Genomic DNA, 19,155 nt, shown 5'->3' on the forward strand with positions numbered 1-19,155 from the left:
GCGCGTGAGCCCGAGGAGCGGGGGCCGCGCCCGGAAGGGCTCGTGGGAGGGTGCCGGGGCTGGCCCCGAGCGCTGGGGACGCGGCGGGAGGAACCGGGTCCGCGGTGCCCTGGGGAGGCTGCTGCCCGGCGGCGGGAGGCGTGCAGCCTCCGAGCGGAGTAGGCCTGCCCGACGGCTCAGGGGCCCGGGGAGAGGCCGCCAGGCCCTCGGCCGGCAGTGGGGAAGGCTAACGGGTCCCTGGGCTGGGGCACCCCCTCCCCGCCCCCACACGCCCTCTCTCGCCCCAGTTTGGGCTGCTCGGGATCCGCCTCCACGTCTCTTCTTGCACGCTCGGTTGCAGCTATTGAGCTTCCTCTGCTCCCTAAAGCCCTCCATCCTCTGTGGCTCGCGGCGTTTGTCCGGCTGCTGGCCCGGAGCATCTTCTGTCGGCGGAGGCGCAGCCCGGGACTACCCCCACCCCTTCCCGTGCACACCTTCCCACATCTGCCCCCTGCTTCTACACGCAGTCGCCTGCTGCCCTCCCCGCTGGCTCTTTTTGCCGGGCTCGCCTCCTTTCAGGAGCCACAGTCAGAGGAGCCGCTTCCTGTTCGATGGTCCAAGTGCTGCAGGACCCTGACTCCCAGGCCCAGCTCCCCTAGAGCCGGCCTCGCGCTGCCCGGGCGGGACCGGACAGGGCTGCGCGGGGCGTGTGTGCGCGGCGGAGCTCCGAGCCCAGCGACGGGGACAGCACCTATTCCGAGCCCCTCGGAGGCGAGGCAGGGCTGCCCGGCTGCTGATGGGTGCTGCTTTCTCTTCCCCACATTGAGCGAGAGGTTCGGCTCCTTTTATTAATAAAATCTATATGGCTCTCAGAAGACTTAAATTTTGTGGATTTTGCCCCTCCCCCGCCAGCCGCACCACCCCACCCCCGCCCTTCCCCGCAACCTGGATTGTTTTGCTTCCCCTTTTAAAAACTCCAAAAGCTTCATCAAGTCTTCTTGGTTCGACTGCTTTGGTGGAGGAGGAAGCGCAGAACACCACCACATGTCCATTTTTTTCCCCATATGTGATTTACTTAAGAGGCGTCTTTAGCATTTCTTGTCACTTTGTCCTATTCTTTGTCCAATTTAGGTAGCTTCATTTTTACTGGCCAAGCTCCCCGTGGGTTCTTTTGTTTTTAAAGGCATTGTGTGTTGCAGCCATGCAGACTCTGCAGTTTTCTGTATTTTGTTCGCCAGCGAGTCCTGCATTCTGATACGGTGACTGTCTGTGACCTGTGTGCTGGTATAGTAACAGCGGGGCACAGAGTCTGGAGCGAAGCGAAGCCTTTTCAGCGACTTGCTGTTTAGCAGAGGGACTTTTAAATATTTTGTGATGAAAGAACTGTTTTCTTAAACTGTTATTTGGTGTGTTAAAAATACCTTATCCTGTGAGAATTCCCCATTCTTTTGCCTGTGGGGGGCCCGAAGAATCATAAGAACTCACGAGCATGAGAGAATCTAGCTTAACTAAGTGCTTTCTGGAAGAGTCGGAATTGTGGCTCTTCTGACTTCCGGAAACATGTGTTTAATATCCAGATGTGAGGGGCATACCTACCTAAAAAGTGATTGACAGGCATATGTCTGTATCCCTCCACCTCTGGCTTTTCTAGTGGGGGAAAACTCTGTTAATATTTGGTGTGTAGTTGGGATCTTTCAGTGATGAGGCCTCAGAGTTTTGATCTCAGAGTAAAAAGATTTTAAGTGAACAGTTTGGAGAGAAGTAAGTCAGGGGCCAGGCTGAGCATGGGAAATGTATTTTTAGGAGAGAGGGCAAGTCCAGAGGGTGGTTTGAAGCCAGCAGAAGAATGTCTTAGACTCCGGTTCTTTTCCGCAGGGCCCTAGGCCAGCTGTGGATTGGAGGGTTATGGGTGATGAGGGGGTGCAGGAGTGATGCGGAGACCCTGTCCCAGTTGAGACTGGTGGTCTTCTGGAGGAGGGTGGGAGGGATTCCCTGTTGTAGACTCCGGTGTTAGGAGAAAAAAATGAAGGTCCCACCAGACCTACTCTTGGTAAAGGTTCGAGTGCCTTGGCATGTTACTGTAGAGTGAGGCAAGGAATATGAAACCAGGACCTTTCATAACGTCTTAAAACTGCCCACTCCATTCACTGGTTATTAAGTTTAGCTCAGAAAACTTCTGTTAACATATTTCTGTTTTATTTTTGTTACCTCTTCATTTCGGCAACTATCATTTCGAAGACTTTCAATGATAGGGCAGTTGACTAAGAGGGAAGAAAGGATGTTTCACTTTTAGAGGTTTCATGGAAATAGCATAGCCCAGGCAGAGAGAGTTGATGAGCTCCAGAGGGACAGAGGTGGGCTCACCTGTAAGCTTCATCTTTTCTTTTCTTGGCGGAATCAGTTGCACAGTCCTTTTAAATTTTCAATCATTCAGACCTCTTGGGTGATGTTACTAGGGAGAAGAGAAGCAGGATTTAAAAAACCTGTGATCTTGAAAATAGAAGAGGAATGTGGAGACTCATTACTAACATACTTCCCTCTCCCACACTTAGGCCATAAAGTGCAGTGTAGGATACTACTCACACCCAAATGACCCATTAAAAGTCTAGAAGTGGAGCCATAGGAAGATGAACTGTAGAGTCTGTTGGAGAGTGAAAGCATCATATACATAATATATAAGAATGCCTACTATACGCAGCCATACAAACGGAATCCATAACGGAATGAGCAAAGCTGTATTCCAGTGAATCTTTATCTACAAAAGCAGACAGCTGCCACTTGCGGGTGCCTGCCTTAGAGCGCCACCCCTCACACACATGCCTTTTCTTTGGTATATTCCTTCATTTGGCTGTATCCAGTACCTTTTGGACTGGTCAATAACATTAATGGTTAACGTCCTGGATGTTTGCTTTGTTGACTGCTTTCTCTTTCAAACCTCTTCTCCAACTTGCTTTTACATGTTTTTTCAGCAATTTTGATGTACTCTTTCCAGCATGGCTTCCTTTCTTTGTTTTTCTTTTCTTTTTTCTTTGAGACAGAGTCTCGCTTTTTTCACCCAGGCTGGAGTGCAATGGCATGATCTCAGCTGACTGGAAACTTCCGCTTCCCAGGTTCAAGTAATTATCCTGCCTCAACCTCCCGAGTAGCTAGCATTACAGGTGCGCGCCACCACACCTGGGTAATTTTGTATTTTCAGTAGAGATGGGGTTTCACCATGTTGGCCAGGCTGGTCTTGAACTTCCACCTACCTTGGCTTCCCAAAGTGCTGGGATTATAGGCGTGAGCTGCAGCATCCGGCTTCCTTTGTTTCTGAAATAGAGCTGTAAAATATAAAAAGCACAGTGGCTTCAAATGCAGAAAATAGTTGATGGGATCCCAAATTATTAATGGAGTCTGTGGAAAATTAAGAGGGTCCTTAAAGGAAAGCCTTATGCTTGAAATCTTGGAGGTGAAACGAGAAGGAGGTCTTGGAAATGGCCTTGCTGCCTTGAGTAGATAGGGTGGTGAAATTTTCCCCACAGTAAAACATGTTTTTGTGCTTTCTGGGAGCAAGACAATTGTCAGTCACTGAGGGCCTAGAGTCTAAAAGGATCTTTGAGGTCATCTGGTCTAACCCCTTAATTTATGAGTTAACAAAGGATAAGGAGCTTGTGAGTCAAGAAGGAGGAACTGGGAAGTTAGGGGGCCTGATGAATCAGAAAGATGGTAATGATGATGGGATGGTAAAGCGTCTCAAGCTGAATTCACCCACGAAGGGTGAAGGAGGATGCCCGAGTCATAAGCTGATTTAAGGCTGGGCACGGTGGCTCACACCTGTAATCCCAGCACTCACCTTGAGTCCAGGAGTTCAGGACCAGCTTGAGCAACATCATAGTAAGACTCCGTCTCTTAAAAAAAAAAAAACAAACCAAAAACTGATTTATGCATGGCTTAGCAAACTTGCCTCACTTTCTGTGTCTCATTCAGGGAGGCCCAGGGCACGAACGACATCAGTTGTATGCCTCCACAGCATAAAATAAAAATCATGTGTTTTGGAGAAGTGGAAAGCGTTAGAGAGATTAGTTTATACTCTAGGCACTTGTATACTAAGTTGACTGTTCTGAGAATAAGTTAGCAAAATCCATCTGAAGACCGTATTTAAAAACCTTGTTTCTACATCTCTACCCAGCCCTTATGAAAATGATGCATCTCATTTTAGGAGGGAGAGTGAGAAAGACAGGAAGAATGCAGAAATGACCTATAATTTCAGAATCTAGAAGTGCCTCTGTTGGTGTTTTTGCTTCTGTTTTTCTATTCAGAAATACATACATATGCATTTTAAACTTGTTATACGGCGTATATGGCTTTGAATCTGTATTTTTCCGGTTAACATTATCTTGTGAACATCTTTTCCTTTTATTTAAAACCATTGAAAAGCTTCCTAATGGTATGATAGTCATATCAGTGACAGTCACACATTGTTTAACCTTGCTCCTAGTCTTGGACATTTAATTTATATATTTTATATAGATGATAAAGAATAATGAGGTGATTGCATCTTTATATACAAATCTTGCTCACCTAAAATACATTCCTAGAAAGTGAAATTGCTGAATCAGAGATAAGAAAATTTTGAAGGTTTTTTTTCTTACAAATGGCAAATTACTTTTCAGTTTACCTTTTTACTGACACAAGAGTACCTGCCACATTGTGGCAGCCAGCATAGTTCAGAGTTGTACTCTAATCACTTTATTTTAATGTTTTAGTACGAACATTTTGGAAGTTAAATCTTTTTTCTCACTCATGATTCTTTAAGAATAATTTCTGGGATAGAATTACAGGGAAAGAGGACAGGCACAGTTTCACTGTTTCTATTACTGCCAAATTGTGCTCCAGAAAGGTGTGCCAACTTGCAATCCCAGCAGCCAAGTGTGGGAATGTTTACCCTGGATCCTGCTTAGCACCAGATATTATAATTTTACAATTCTTTGATGATTTATTAGTGGAAAATACCACAGTATCTTGTTTGAAATGTGCATTTCTTTGATCGCTAGGAAGGTTAAATATATAAACATGTTTATCACTTGAACCCTTTTTTGTGTAATTTCTTGTTTATATCCGTTGACCACTGTTGATTGCCTTTTTAAAATTCTGTCATATTGCGCAGGCTTCCCAGTTTTTAATCAAATTTAAGCTTTTTTTCCCTTCTGAATACTTAGAATCCTTTGATTCTTATAGAGTCAAACCTGTTGAACATTTCTGGATTTTAATTCTGCTTGGATTCCTGGAAAAGTGGCTATGCTTAACTTGAGATGAAATTACACTTATGTTTTCCTTTTCTTGTTACAGTTCATTTATTATAATTAACTCTTGAATGCATCTGGAACTTATTTTTGGATTTGGTTTGTCATGTAGTAATCTGACTTTATTTTTTTTTTCCAAATAGATGTGTCACATTATTTATTGAAAAATGTAGTGAGGTGTTTTTTAAAAAAGATTGCAACAAGGTAATATTTTTAATTACAAAAGTAATACATATTGATTGTAAAATGAATTAAGACAAAATGAATCCTCTAAGTAAACAAATGGTAGATAAGTGAGAAGCAGTATACAGGGCTGTAGGTCATACAGACCTGGATTTGTAACTTGGTTGCTGTATTGCGTTGAACAAATTTCCTAGCCTCAGTGATATGCCACTGCTTCATCGGTGAAGTGGGAAAGACAGTAATCCCATGTGGCTGATGAAATGAGATAATATGTGTGAAGTGTGTTATCTAGAGTACTGTGCCTAGCACACTGTAAATATAAATCAGTAGCAATTATGATAAAGCCCTCTTCTCCCCATCTTCCAAGGGCGTGTGGTGCATTGTAGTGTGGACTTTCTGCATTAGCTAAGGGATAGTGCTGTTTGTCTTCTTCAGCTGTCTACAGTTACATTGATTCGGCTGCCATCAATCTGAATCTCCATTACTATCAGTTCTTCATTAGACCAATGGTTTTGGAGTTAGGGTTGTGTGCTCTGCATTAAAATCACCTGGGAACTTCGTCAAACTGCAGGAGTTTGGCCCCCCACACGTAGGAATTCCGATTTAGTTAAAGTAGCTTGGGCCACGGTTTATTATTTGAAAAAATTCTTAAGTGGTGAATCTGATTTTTACACCTAGTTAAACTTGCCTGGTAAGACAATACGATTTGGATTTGTGGGACATTAGCAAACTGGTGGGAAGGGAAACAGGTAAGGCAATGGCATAATTTTCAAATTGAGGACTTACCCAGCGAGTTGAGACTTCTGGGCTCAGGTTTGTTGCCAAATAAACAGATGACTTGGGGTAATCAATAGCCTCATTTTCCTTTTTAGTATCTATATATTGAGCAGCGGAAGGAATGCTCACCACTTATTGATGAGTTCCTTTTGTATTTTGTGATTTGTCTGCTAGTGGCATTTGGGGAACACCTTGGGATTTAGAAATCTGCTCTTAAACCCAAAGAATAACTTGTTTTCCCTTTCTAACAGCCATAAGGGTGGCTCAAACTCCGGTTCTCTGGTTGCATCATAATCTTCACTCTCGAGTCAGTAGGTCAAGGCACAACCAGTTTTTCACACTTCATTTTGTTTTTTTAATTGCTGAGGATGTTCTATTTCGCTTTTTTCATCCAGGCTAAATTATCCAGTAAGAAACCACTGTGGTCGTTGGATTGTGAAAACATAGAGCCTTGGTCTCCTGTAACTTGGGAAGTGTCTATATGTAGTTCTTACAGCTTACTCTTTATCTACAATTAGCTTCCCTGGGAAGTGCCTTTTTTTTAAACAGAAGACAAATCAGTGATCGCGTTGGGAAATGTGTTTTAGTGCTTATTAACATACTTCCTGACTTCACGAACTAGGTACTGTCTTGCCTTGACAGGCTGTTTGTCATGCCTGTACTTAGTAAGGAAATCAGGAAATGATGTTTTTTTGGGTTGTTAGTACTTCAAAACAAAACAATCCTCTGAAATACTGCTTTCAACGACCTCACTGAAATGGTTTCCTGTGGAGAACTCTCTTTACCTAATTGGAAGGGCTCCTGGTGATGGCAGCAATGGCAGCAACGTGCAGACAGCTCTGTAGAACCCGCACCTGGGTTGTCATGGAGTTCTGCCACTTGATGGGCCCATTTTGACCTAAATGAAAAAGAGAAAATGGTACTATAAGCACAGATATACAGGTGGGTCAAAGGCACACTGGCAAACATATTTTGCTCTAAGTCTGCTATTCTCTTTAGCAGGTAGATACTTTGAATATAGTGTTGACTTTCGGTTTTGGAGGAATATTATGTGTTTCAATTGTAATTATTATTCATGGTTACAGTGGAGTAGCAGTGATATGGAGAATGTAAAAATACATATGATAGGCATGTGTGTGTGCCTGCTTGCATTGTTACTTGTATTAATATAGACAGTGTAACATAATTAAGGCATTAAAGGTATGAGCCTTACAGTCAGCTTGCTTTGGTTTGAATTCAAGTTTCACCACGTAACAAGGGTGACTTATGGCTAATTAGCCTCTGTGCTTTGGTTTCCTCATGTACAGAACAGGAATAACAGTAAATCCACTTCACGAGATTGTTGTGAGGATTAAGTGAGTGTGTTGAGGAATATGTGGTAGTAGGTTTAACCCGGCATATAGTGAGCATTCAGTACCTGTTAGCTATTATCATAATTATTTAAGATATTAGAGGCCATTGAAGGTTTCACTGGGAACATCTGGAAAGCGTCTAGCCTCTCTGTTTCTCGCCCTGTTCGCCCTTCATACCTTCCACGTGGAAGGCATAATAGCCAGATGGAGCAGTGACTCCATTCTTCCCCGTTGCGCCTCCTGTCTCTCCAGGTGAGTGTTTTAGTGTAGTTTAACTTTTTTTCTTTCTGTCAGAGCTGCATTGTAGTCTGATAATTTTCTGCGTATAAAATTATACAGTTTTATTAAAAGACGCGAAAGAAGACCTAAATAGAGACATATCCCAGATCCGAGATGGGAAGTTTCAATATCAGTGTTTTTGTTTTACAAGGAGAAAAGTCAAGTCGTAGGATGGTTGTTATATCAACAAACTCTTGAAAGCAAGGCCGTGAGTAATGTTCCTGCTGATAATCGCAGTTTGCTGTTGAGATAAGGGATGCGAGAGGAGGAGGGCCCTGGTACTTGGAGGTGGAGGGGTGAGAAGGTGAAGGGGAACACCAGCACGTGCACAGTTCTGGATTGGAACTCTGAGCCCCGACTTCTCAGCCCACTGCTCAGACTCTGAAACAGAGTGATTACATTGTAGCTTTCCAGGGCTACAGCTTGGTTCAGCCGTTCAGTGAATAGCTAGCAGATAGAGATTTCTACTTTGCATTTGTCACCAAAATGTCTAATTAGGGAAAAGAGTAAAAGGTAGGACGCTGGCCACAATCTGAATGATAAATCTCTGTATACAACTATTTTAGTTTTTTTCCCCCTGGGAGAAGACACTGTCACAATCCCCTTCTAGTCATAGAAGATGTGCTTGCTGCCATTGGACCTTTGACGTGTAGATGGCTGTGTTGCTGACCACTGGAAAAAGGATATCAGGAGGGAGGTGAAGATGGGAAAAGTAAATTTGAGAGTCAGCCAATCCGGGGCTAACCGAAGCTCACTGGCAAATTCTGGGAGGTGAAGGCAGAGAAGAGGTCGAGGACAAGCCTGCGGGAACAGCTACATTTGGGGAGCAGTGAAAAGGGGTCAGAGAAAGAGAACCAGGAGAGGGCATGGGCAGGAAGTGTAAAATGCAAACTGCCTTAATATGAGGTACACAGCACGGGTGAGAATGCAAGACACTTTGATAGGAGAAATGAAGGTGTAAGTGGAGAGACTTTTTATGCTTCTGGATAGGATTAACTATATTAAAATACTTAAGACTTCCCTACTTAAATGCAATATAATGGGATTCTTTTTATATGTCACTGAATTCTGTCCCTAATATTGTGTTGAGTTTTTTTGTGTCTATATTCATGAGAGATTTTTTTTGTAGTTTTCTTTCTTTTCTTTTCTTTTCTTTTTTTTGAGGCAGGGTCATGCTCTGTCACCCAGGTATGATCTCACCTCCCACCTCAGCCTTTCGAGTAGCTGGGACCATGCCTGGCTAATTTAATTTTTTGTTGTTGTTGTTGTTAGAGATGGTGGGGTCTCACTGTGTTGCCAGGGCTGGTCTCAGGCCATCCTCTCCCCTCAGCCTTCTGGAGTGCTGGGATTATAGACGTGAGCCCCAGTGCCTGGCTTGTGGTGGTCTTTTTTTTTTTTTTTTTTTTAAGTACTGTCTTTGTTTGGCTTTAGTGTCAGGGCAATGCTAGGTTTATAAAATGAACTGGGAAGTGTTCCTTCCTCTGGAAGAGACAGCGTAGAGTAGGTGTTTAGTTTTCTTTAAATGTTTAGTAGAATTCTTCAGTGAAACCATCTGGGACTGGAGATTTCCTTTTTGGGATTTTTAAAAGTATGAAGTCAATTTACTTAATAGTTATAAAACAAATTAGATTATTCCCTATTGGATGAGTTGTGGTACTTTGTGTTTTCCAAGGAGTTGGTCCATTTCACTGAAGTGTGTAGAGTTGTTTGTAGCCTGCAGTGGTAGTCCCTGTTTCATTCCTGGTACTGGAAATTTGTGTCTTTTCCCTTTTTTCTTTGTCACTCTTGCAGGTTTGTCAAACCAGTGACAAACCTCTGTTTTCTTGCTTTTTGCTTTTTCTCTTCCGCTTTTCTGTTTTTGATTTTGTTGATTTCTGCTCTTTAGGTTTTGTTTTTTTTCCGGGTTCTTGAAGGAGGAGCATAGGTGATTGATTTGAGACTTTTCTTCAATATAAGAATTCGTGCATACATTTTCCTCTAAGCACTGTTTTAGCCATGTTCCCGTTTTTTTTTTCTTCCATCTATAATATCTTACTTAATTTGTGCAGTAACTTTGGCAGTAGGCAGAGATTTTCAGCCTCACTTTACAAAGGAGGAAATGAGCTCAGGGAGATTATGTAACATTCCGAAATTCTCAAGGCTGAGCTGCGTCCTGAGTCAGGTAGTCTAGCTGCAGGTCCATATGGCCATCCAGCTGCCTCCCGACTCTGAAGTTCTCTCTCTGTAGTTTACAGTGTATTCAATACATTATTTGTTCATGGATTCATTAACATTATGTTGAGAGCCATGGGGAACACGTTCAGTATGAGGTAGGAGGACTGGGTCCCAGCAAAGCAGAAAGGGAGGATGAGTCAGGGAAGTAGATGGAACACTAAAAAAGCACAGCTTCCTGGAAGTCCAGGGGAGAATTGAGAGTTTGTAGGATGAGGAAGTGAGTTTGTACGACTCATTTATTTAACAAATATTTATAGAGTGTGTACAGTGTGCCGGACACGGGGCTGGGTGCTGGCCACCCAGCAGTGATCCAAGCACAAAGGGTTCCTCCCCTTGAGGATTAGGCTTTGGTGGGGAAGGGAGGGAATTAATAAATTAAAAGATACTGGGAAGTAAATCAGTGGGTCGGAGCCAGAGGCCATCAGGGAGTAAGAAAGGCAACTTTAAATGAGAATGCCAGGAAAGTTGAGACCTGAAGGATAAGAAAGAGTCTGCCAGGCAGAAGCCTGGGGAAAAACATTTCAGACAAAACAGGTGAGAGCGAGAAGCTTGGCATAGTCGAGGAGGTAAGAGGAGGCCAGTGTGGCCGAAGCTGAGAGAGCAAGGGGAACAGTGATGGTAACTGAGATGGGTCTGGGGGGCCCGGCAGTACGGTGGGCAGCCTTGAAAATACCAAGAGGGGAGGCGTGGTCTGAGTCACGTTTCAAGATGGTCCTGGTCGCTGTGTGTGGAGTGCATTGTAGGGGCAGGAATGGAGGCCAGCTGGCAAGTTAAGCATGAAATGCTGTGGCAGGTGACGGAGAATGAATTAGACATGTACATTGTATATGGAGTAAAAAATCTGAAGGTTCCTCCTTATCATTATTTCAGTGACATTTATTCTAGAGGCTGATATATTTATTGTCATTTTCCAGAGAATGACAGAAGAGATTCTGAGAGTATTCTTTTTCTTTCAGCTTGAAATAATTTAATTAGCTGTTTAGGAAGGAATGCTAATGCTATTGGACATGGACGATGCTTTTGCCTGGCTCCAGTAAAAGAGATGGGAATTTAGTGGGGATGCATTCTTTTGAATCATTGTTGAATTATTGGTTTCTGTGAGAATGTTTGTTTTTACTCTCAGCTCTGCTTATATGTAAGTTGGTAGCACTAGAAATATTACACTAAGTATAGTCAGTCTCCAAATGACTTTTTAAAAACCCGTGTTTAGACACTGTATGTGGTATCTTTTTGAATTTTTGGTATGAAAAATTTCAAACCTAGGCAAAAGCAGAGAGCGTGATATAATAAGCCCCCATGGGTACCCATCATTCACTGTCAACAGCAGTCAGCGTACGGCTGATCTTGGGTTGATTTCTACCTGCAAACACTCCCCGCCACCCTCATCCTGTTTATTTTGAAGCAAATTCCAATAATATTTCATCTGTAAATATCTCAGTATATACTTTCAACAAGTAAGGACTTTTCCATATTTTAGTGTTTGGTTTTATTCCACCTTAGAGCACATAAATAGGTAACGTCTGTCTGGATGGTTTGCCTGCGTGAGTCCCCTTGTATACCACTTGTCACGGTGTGTTTATTAAAAGTCTACCTTTCCACTTAAAAGAGTCTGTTTGGACAGTAAATTATTCGGTGACCTCATATACATGAGAGAAATCTTTTCATAGGGGACAGTAAATAAGTTGTTTAATAGCACTTTCAGTATTGAGTATTTTTCTAATAGCGTGTCACTGTTCTATTTTTGTTTTTGCTTAATTTTTTTTAATCAGGAGAGCAAGCCCTGGAGGTTCACTCTTTCAAGAAATCATGTGTTGAAGTGTAATGCTACACAAGTCAGAGGAAGGAAGGATCCTGAAACACATGGTGAGAAAGGAATGAGTCAGCTGGATTGCGGTGATTACGTGATTATGCCTTCTTTTCTTTTTCTTCCATTCTGTTGTTTCTTTGTTACAATTTGGTCATAAGTGCAAAGAAGATTCTTTTGAAAGCAAGAGATTTAAACATGTGAATCACAAGGATAATGTAAATTCGAGTATTTGGTCAGCTGCTAATTATCCAAGTTTAGATTATCCAAATACTTAAAACTTTTATTAATATTATCATCAACTTGAGGTCTGATGTCTTGTCAGATGTTCTTTCTAATGGACGAAGTGACTCACACCATCATTTCCCTCCTCTCATTCTTTGCTGTTAGCCAATTCTAATATCCTCTTTTCTTTCTTTTTTTTTTTTTAAGAGATGGAGTTTCACTCTTGTTGCCCAGGCTGGGGTGCAATTGTGGGATCTCCGCTCACTGCAACCTCCGCCTCCCGGGTTCAGGTGATTCTCCTGCCTCAGCCTCCTGAGTAGCTGGGATTACAGTTGCGTGCCACCACACCCAGCTAATTTTGTATTTTTAGTAGAGATGGGGTTTCGCCATGTTGGCCAGGCTGGTCTCAAACTCCTGACCTCAGGTGATCCACCCGCCTTGGCCTCCCAAAGTGCTGGGATTACAGGCGTGAGCCACCATGCCTGGCCTAATGTCCCCTTTTCTTTAGAAATTGTTATTATAATTTATTGACAGATTAAAATTTAATATCAAATGTTACAATGAAATCAAATGTTACTTGAAAAAATGTTAGAATGTTTTAAGAAATCTTTATTCTGAAAAAAAATTATGTTTATAAAAATGGTAAAAAGGAGAGAAGAGTATTACACCTTTAATAGTTAAACATCTTTGACAGAGGTAGAGGCTAGAAAAAGTGGTTGTGCCTCTGTGAATTCCTACTCATTTTATGCTACGTGTACCCTTGTTTGTTTATATCTTATCTCTTAGGCTGAAGGAAGTTCCATGAGGTCAAGGATTATACATCCTAGATTCTCCCACAGTTATATTTAGCATGTCTTAGCCCTGTTAAGAGTATGGTGAATATTTTTTGGAAGAATGAAAAAAGAAACCGGGAATATTCCCTGGCATAGAATATTATGATTTGCTTCCAGCTCTGTTGAGTTTGAGGGAAAGCAAGTGGCAAGCCTCTGTAGTCAGTGGCAGTGAAGCTTGGTGAGAGAGCAGGGCTGGGAGTGTCGTTGAGGGACTGAGTCGCTTCAAGCATCCTCCCGTCCACTCTACTTTGTGTCACAGCATTGTGGTGCACTGCCATCTCCACGCACCTATCTCCATTTTAGAAGACTAGGAAACCGAGGTCTGATAGCAAATCTGTCAGCAAAGAATGAGAACGAATGTCTCTCATTTCTAAGTATAGTGTTCTTTCTAAAAGAGCAAGTTACTATTTATATTTTAAGAAAGAGCACATGATGTCTGCTAATGGAAGATAAATGAGAAGCAAACTGGGAAATACATTTTGTCTCAGGATTACTGCATCTACTACTGGATACAGATCAAAAGAGTTCTCTTCAACCCTTTCAACTCTATGTTGAACAAATTAAGCTTTTCAGAGTCTTTTTTTGTAAAGTATTTCCAAAGAAGACTTACAGGTTAGGAGTAAACATAAACTACCCAAGTTGGCTAGGAAGGTATTTCTCTTCATCTAAAGATGATGCCCAGGTATGGAACAGATAAGAAAATGAGACTGTGGACATCTTTGTCCCGTGAATTTAGTTGGTCATTGTGTTATAGGGCTGTAATGCCACTCTAGATCCAGTTAAATAAGAAGTGGGGAGGGGTTGTAAACTGCAGCTTTTTGGGGGCACTTATCCATTTATTGCCCCAAGTAAAATACCCGTACCAAACAACAAACAGCATCTCTACATTGTCATTGTAATGTTCTTTGAGACACAGCCAGTGTTCTAGCCGTTGTTCCATCTAAGATTTAAGCATTTTCTAGAAATGTATGGTGGTGGGGGTGTTGAACATAATCTCTTCAAGACTGACATGGTTCTCTTTCTTTTGCAGGCCTGATTGTTGGCAAAGGCATTGTAAGAAGCTGGCATTTATTTCTGTTCTAACCCATTACTGTATAACTGTGAATTGACACTATGCATACTTGTTGGTCAGCAAAGCCAAGAAACAAGAGCTATGGCAGTTGAGAAAGTCTGTCTGATTCCAGGGTGTTTTTTCTGGGTTTCATCATCAGGTACTTCCTCCCTTTCATCGCAGCAAGAATGTGGCACCTTTTACCGTTTGATAAAGATTAAGGACATGTTCTTTGGTCAACAGCCAGAACTTAAAATCTTCTGGAATAGGGTCAGAGACCATTTCAGCTGCAGCTGAGGAAAATGAAATTTCCATTTTATTTGGTGCCTTGTCCAGGGAGCACACTAACTCTTCCGGAAACGCGTCAGTGAAACAGAGATAGTTTTGTGGAATAGCAACCCATGGTTATGGCGAGTGACCCGACGTGATCTGGGGGGCAGGCTGCAGAGGACTCATGACAGGCTATACCATGCTGCGGAATGGGGGCGTGGGGAACGGAGGTCAGACCTGCATGCTGCGTTGGTCCAACCGCATTCGCCTCACGTGGCTCAGCTTCACGCTCTTTGTCATCCTGGTCTTCTTCCCGCTCATCGCCCACTATTACCTCACCACTCTGGATGAGGCTGATGAGGCAGGCAAGCGGATTTTTGGCCCCCGGGTGGGGAACGAGCTGTGCGAGGTGAAGCACGTGCTGGATCTGTGCCGCATCCGGGAGTCGGTGAGTGAAGAGCTCCTGCAGCTGGAGGCCAAGCGCCAAGAGCTGAACAGCGAGATCGCCAAGCTGAATCTGAAGATCGAAGCCTGTAAGAAGAGCATCGAGAATGCCAAGCAGGACCTGCTCCAGCTCAAGAATGTCATCAGCCAGACCGAGCATTCCTACAAGGAGCTCATGGCCCAGAACCAGCCCAAGCTGTCCCTGCCCATCCGACTGCTCCCAGAGAAGGACGATGCAGGCCTCCCTCCCCCGAAGGCCACTCGGGGCTGCCGGCTGCACAACTGCTTTGATTATTCTCGTTGCCCTCTCACCTCTGGCTTTCCGGTCTATGTCTATGACAGTGACCAGTTTGTCTTTGGCAGCTACCTGGATCCCTTGGTCAAGCAGGCTTTTCAGGCAACAGCACGAGCTAACGTTTATGTTACAGAAAACGCAGACATTGCCTGCCTTTACGTGATACTAGTGGGAGAGATGCAGGAGCCGGTGGTGCTGCGGCCTGCTGAGCTGGAGAAGCAGTTGCATTCCCTGCCACACTGGCGGACAGATGGACACAACCATGTCATCATCAATCTGTCGCGTAAGTCAGATACACAGAACCTCCTATATAACGTCAGTACTGGCCGTGCCATGGTGGCCCAGTCCACCTTCTACGCTGTCCAGTACAGACCTGGCTTTGACTTGGTCGTATCGCCGCTGGTCCATGCCATGTCTGAGCCCAACTTCATGGAAATCCCACCACAGGTGCCGGTGAAGCGGAAATATCTCTTCACCTTCCAGGGCGAGAAGATTGAGTCTCTGAGGTCTAGCCTTCAGGAGGCCCGCTCCTTCGAAGAGGAAATGGAGGGCGACCCTCCTGCTGACTACGATGACCGGATCATTGCCACCCTGAAGGCGGTGCAGGACAGCAAGCTGGATCAGGTCCTGGTGGAATTCACCTGCAAAAACCAGCCCAAACCCAGCCTGCCGACTGAGTGGGCGCTGTGTGGGGAGCGGGAGGACCGCTTGGAATTGCTGAAGCTCTCCACCTTCGCCCTCATCATCACCCCCGGGGACCCTCGCTTGGTTATTTCCTCTGGGTGTGCAACACGGCTCTTTGAAGCCTTGGAAGTTGGTGCCGTCCCGGTGGTGCTCGGGGAGCAGGTGCAGCTTCCCTACCAGGACATGCTGCAGTGGAACGAGGCGGCCCTGGTGGTGCCCAAGCCTCGTGTTACCGAGGTTCATTTCCTGCTCAGAAGCCTCTCCGATAGTGACCTCCTGGCTATGAGGCGGCAAGGCCGCTTTCTCTGGGAGACTTACTTCTCCACTGCTGACAGTATTTTTAATACCGTGCTGGCGATGATTAGGACTCGCATCCAGATCCCAGCCGCTCCCATACGGGAAGAGGCGGCAGCTGAGATCCCCCACCGTTCAGGCAAGGCGGCTGGAACCGACCCCAACATGGCTGACAACGGGGACTTGGACCTGGGGCCAGTGGAGACAGAGCCGCCCTACGCCTCACCCAGATACCTCCGCAATTTCACTCTGACTGTCACTGACTTTTACCGCAGCTGGAACTCTGCCCCAGGGCCTTTCCATCTTTTCCCCCACACTCCCTTTGACCCTGTGTTGCCCTCAGAGGCCAAATTCTTGGGCTCAGGGACTGGCTTTCGGCCTATTGGTGGTGGAGCTGGGGGTTCTGGCAAGGAGTTTCAGGCAGCGCTTGGAGGCAATGTTCCCCGAGAGCAGTTCACAGTGGTGATGTTGACTTATGAGCGGGAGGAAGTGCTTATGAACTCTTTAGAGAGGCTGAACGGCCTCCCTTACCTGAACAAGGTCGTGGTGGTGTGGAATTCTCCCAAGCTGCCATCAGAGGACCTTCTGTGGCCTGACATTGGCGTCCCCATCATGGTAATAGAAAAACGAAGAGTTCGTTTTGGTGCATGAAATAGTGTCGCTCTTAATCCCTTTTCCATCTTCCTTCACTTTAGCAATAGTGACTTCTAGTAGAGGAGAATACATTCATACTCATGAAAAACCTGTATAGTTTCCTTTCTTCCTGAAGGATTTGCTTGCTGCTTTTTCAAGCCTTGGTAGTTCTGTTGCTGTTACTCACTTCCTAAATCTAGGATCCCCAAAACCAAAACTGATTGTATATTCAATATACAAAACCTTGTCGGTTATCCCATAGACTTCTTCCATGTCACAACAAGATGATGATGATAATGATAAGCTACCATTTAGGAAGCACTTAGCATCTAGTCACTATAATAAGCATTTTGTGACATATCATTATCACTGTTTCTTCAACTTATTCATATGGGAGCTGAGGCTTAGGTTAATGAATTTGCCCAAGATCATGGTGAGTAATGGAGAAGCTGAGCTTTAGTGTGTCTGATTCCAGAAGCGGCAGCTTTAGTCACCTCCCAAAGGGTTTAGGAAGGCCTGTGTCATTTTCCAGGTATTCATAGAAGTCTTTTGGAAGACTGGGGTTGGGGTTTGATATTTTGGAGTTGGAGAACCAACTCCAGTGGAACCTTCCAGGGTGTCTTGTAGGTTCTTTCTCATTCTTTACTTCATCTCATGGTTAGGTGCTGTATTTTACAGGAAAAATAATAGCTAAATATGTAGGACAGGGCTTTAGTTCTGAGGAGTGTATCCACTTCAGAATGAAACTTGGCATTCTAGAAGAGAGATGGCGACCATCTCTCTTAAATGTGCAGCCTTAGAGCAGGTCTTAAGCAGACTGCCAACTATTTAACCTGCTGCATATGTAGTTACTTTCCGGCAAAAGGTAGCAAAAGGTCTGATGGGCCACACATTGCTAGAAGTCTAGTTTTTTAAAAAATGTATTTCACTGGGAAGCCAATTTATTTGAATTGTTTTTCTAAGCAGCAGCATGGTATAATAAGTATGAGATTTGGCGTGATACAGACCTGGGATTAAGTAGTCATTTTGTGATCTTTGATAATTAGCTTTTTTGATCTTGCATTAAAGAGGAATCTAAGATAAGACAACTAAGAATTCTAGAAAGGTGCTCACTTACTTGATTCCTTCTTGCCCCTTAATGTTAAAGGAGATGGAAGCCAATATGTTTGTCTTGCCTATGCTGTGGGCAGCTTTAACTGACTTCACTCATAAAGGCTTCTTGTATCCTCTCTGCATCATTTCTGTTTGTGTCATAGTTGTTACTGCCTGCTTCCTTCTGTGCAAAGTACCTCTTTGCTTTAAATTTTTTCTTACTGCTGCTAATCTTATTTTTTTATTTAATTGAATTTATAATCAGAAGCTATTCAAAGACTGTAGGGTTATAAATCCTTTTTATCCCTGTTTATTTTGTATATTAAGCAAAGTTTTGTAAATGAGTTTTTTTAATAGACTTCTCAAAGTTCACTTTTTTTCTTTCTGTTACAACTTTGTCATTGAAATTAAAGAAGGATTTGCTCTGTGAAAGATAGATGCTCCTCAAATAGTGGAATAATAGAGAAGCCATTGTTTTCCATTTTTCCTGAGTTTTCTTTGATTTTGATAGGGACGTAGAGAAGCTAGTACCACCCCAGTTGACTGAAATTCATCGAGAACTTACCAGAATGAATCCTTTTTAAAAAACTCTCGTGGGAAATAAGTTGTCCTGACTGTTGGGCAGCCCATCGCAATAATACCTAATGGAAAATGCCAGAAACTTTACAAATAGGCCGTTCTAAACAGCTTTCTCATATTAGCATTACAAGTTTTTTTTCTGATCCTTTTAAAAAAGAGGAAGTAGCTTCAGATGGAGAATTTCACTCCATCCTGCAAATATTCTGGTTGTGCTTTGTATCTAGGAGAGGCAGGTGTTCTGGCCTGCAGTTGAAGTTGCTGACATCTTGGATGTACCTGGGTATCAGAGCTAGAAAGAGACTGGCAGCCCTCTCTGCTATAGAAAAATGGCACTACTATGATACACCTCAGAGTGGGTTTTCTGTCAAGATGTAGATATAGCCAATTCAGTATGCTAGCTTAAACCAAGGTTCCCAGGCATCAGTGGATCTACCCAGGAACCTCCGTGCCATTTCAGAAAGTGCTGGGCATTACGGGCTTCTCTTATGCTCAGGTTCCCACTAACAATAGGCATAAGTGCTGGATGTTTGTGGGCTGTGAAGTCTATTGAGCACCAGCTATTTTAAGTGGAGAAGGATTGTCTTAGGGATCCCCCATAGGACTTACATGTTAAAATTTCTCATTCTTTTAAATAATTACTTACATAAAAAGATCTAGCTTAGAGTGAAGGTGATCTTTATTGCCACCACCCTTGAACAGTCCTGTTTCAAATGCTCTGTGTAAAGAGAACTTCAGCACGAATGGGATGGTGGTGGGGCAAGGAGGCAGGACTTGTAGAGAGATGGGAGAAGTGTCACCAGTTGAAATGGGTCTCCTGTTGAATGGGGTAGGACTACTAAACAGAGGGGCGATGGTGGGTGTCTGCTCTCTCCCTGGCTTTTGTAT

General features: G+C 43.7%; 1 protein-coding gene across 7 annotated transcripts in view; it reads left to right on the plus strand.

Annotated features, from left to right (window-relative positions):
• EXTL3 (exostosin like glycosyltransferase 3) overlaps positions 1-19,155 on the plus strand; it is a 133,467-nt gene that overhangs the window by 81,165 nt on the left and 33,147 nt on the right. For 4 of the 7 annotated variants that reach the window (XM_015145080.3, XM_077943357.1, XM_077943360.1 and 1 more), the window contains exons 2-3: positions 11,836-11,929; positions 13,959-16,581. In XM_015145080.3, coding sequence (XP_015000566.1) covers positions 14,434-16,581 — 2,148 coding nt within the window. In that variant the 5' untranslated portion in view covers positions 11,836-11,929; positions 13,959-14,433. Of the gene's footprint in view, positions 1-11,835; positions 11,960-13,958; positions 16,582-19,155 lie in introns of all 7 variants that reach the window. The other 3 variants (XM_077943359.1, XM_077943361.1, XM_077943358.1) reach the window with 1 other exon arrangement.

This window comes from Macaca mulatta, chromosome 8 (genome assembly GCF_049350105.2).
Source record: "Macaca mulatta isolate MMU2019108-1 chromosome 8, T2T-MMU8v2.0, whole genome shotgun sequence".
Lineage (NCBI taxonomy): Eukaryota > Metazoa > Chordata > Mammalia > Primates > Cercopithecidae > Macaca > Macaca mulatta.